Genomic DNA, 1,309 nt, shown 5'->3' on the forward strand with positions numbered 1-1,309 from the left:
CTGCCCCGGCCGCGCTCACCATGTACTCCATATTGGAGGCCGGCGGGTACACCTGGCCTCGCAGCTGGTTGTGAAGCGAGAGGATCTCCTCCTTGTCGGCCTTGGGGATGGCTCTGCGCACGCGGGCGTGCGGCGCATCCTGGTGGTACCGACCCAGAAGCTCCCCCAGGCGCGTGACGTTGGGCGGGAGGTCGCCGTGGGCCCCGCAGGCCAGCAGCAGCAGCAGGTCCAGCAGGAGGACGTGGCCGAGGACGCAGCTCATGGCTCCACTCCAGGCAGAACGTGGCGTCAGGGCAGCCGGAGCTCTCAGGCTCTGGAAGGAATCGGGGCAGGGGGAGGCCGAGTGAGCAGGGGTCCAGCCGTGGCACCCGCGGGGGCGACCGGCCCATTTTGCAGAAGTGGACACTGAGGCTTGCAGGTCTCTGCAAGCGTGGTCCCCCGACAGGAAGTGGGGGAACTGGGACCCACGGGGCGCTCCTGGGACGATGAGTAGTCTGGACCCCAGAGGGGCTGCCTGGGCCAGTCCCCCCTGCCTCAAGCTCTCAAGAGCCCCCGTGTCTCCTAGTTCTCCTCCCGGGACCTTTGTGTCCAGGATGAAGCCCGAATGCTCCTTGCCTGGCGTTCGAGGCCTCCGGGAGTCAGGCCTCGGGCAGGTGGTTCTCCGGCAGGGGTTGCCTCTCATCTCCCACCCCCGAGAGGGGCTGCTGAAGCCGTCTCGTGTCACCAAAGGATGCCCCATTTACCAGCCCCAAGAGCCAGCCTCCAGGCCCTGTGATGGCAGACTCAGTTTACCCACCGCACAAGGCTCTTGGTGCCACAGCCCTGCACCGGCACCAGCCACATGCTGGTCACACGCTGTGCCGGTTACCCAGAGCCCCGTCGAGGACTCCGCCCCATCTATGCAATGCGGCATGTACCCACTGGTCTGCAGCTTGGAGCAAGCGCCCAGGGAAAGGGAAGGACCTTGGGGCGCCTCAGCCCTGACCTTGCCTGTCCCCGCCAGGCAGAACCACTGAACACCCCGGGCCGGGGCTTCCCTAGCTGGCCCCTGTCGGACCGACCCTCTGACTGTGATCTCGGGGCTCACATGGCCAACTGGTCCCCAACAACCATCTCAGGTCAGGACCTGTGCTCGATCACACCCAGCCAGGCAGGAGTTAATCCCAGAACATAGCCAGGTGTACGGTGGCTGACTTAATCAACGGCAGGGGTGGGGGGATGGAAGAGGCTGGTGGCCCAGGACCCTGACCCTCATGGTCCTGGCTGGGAGCTGCATTTTCCCAGAGCGTGACCCTGGGTCATGGGACAC

The 1,309-nt window shown here is 65.7% G+C and overlaps 1 protein-coding gene across 1 annotated transcript in view; it reads right to left on the minus strand.

Moving 5' to 3' along the window:
- The window catches only part of CRISPLD2 (cysteine rich secretory protein LCCL domain containing 2), a 53,554-nt gene extending 53,292 nt beyond the window's left edge, over window positions 1–262 (minus strand). Inside the window, exon 1 of the mRNA XM_021707588.1 lies at window positions 20–262. Within this exon, the coding sequence (XP_021563263.1) occupies window positions 20–262 (243 nt within the window). The remainder of the gene's footprint in view (window positions 1–19) is intronic.
- Window positions 263–1,309: the final 1,047 nt, after the last annotated feature.

Source organism: Carlito syrichta, unplaced genomic scaffold (genome assembly GCF_000164805.1).
Source record: "Carlito syrichta isolate Samal-C Ts95f unplaced genomic scaffold, Tarsius_syrichta-2.0.1 Scaffold120544, whole genome shotgun sequence".
Taxonomy (NCBI): Eukaryota; Metazoa; Chordata; class Mammalia; order Primates; family Tarsiidae; genus Carlito; species Carlito syrichta.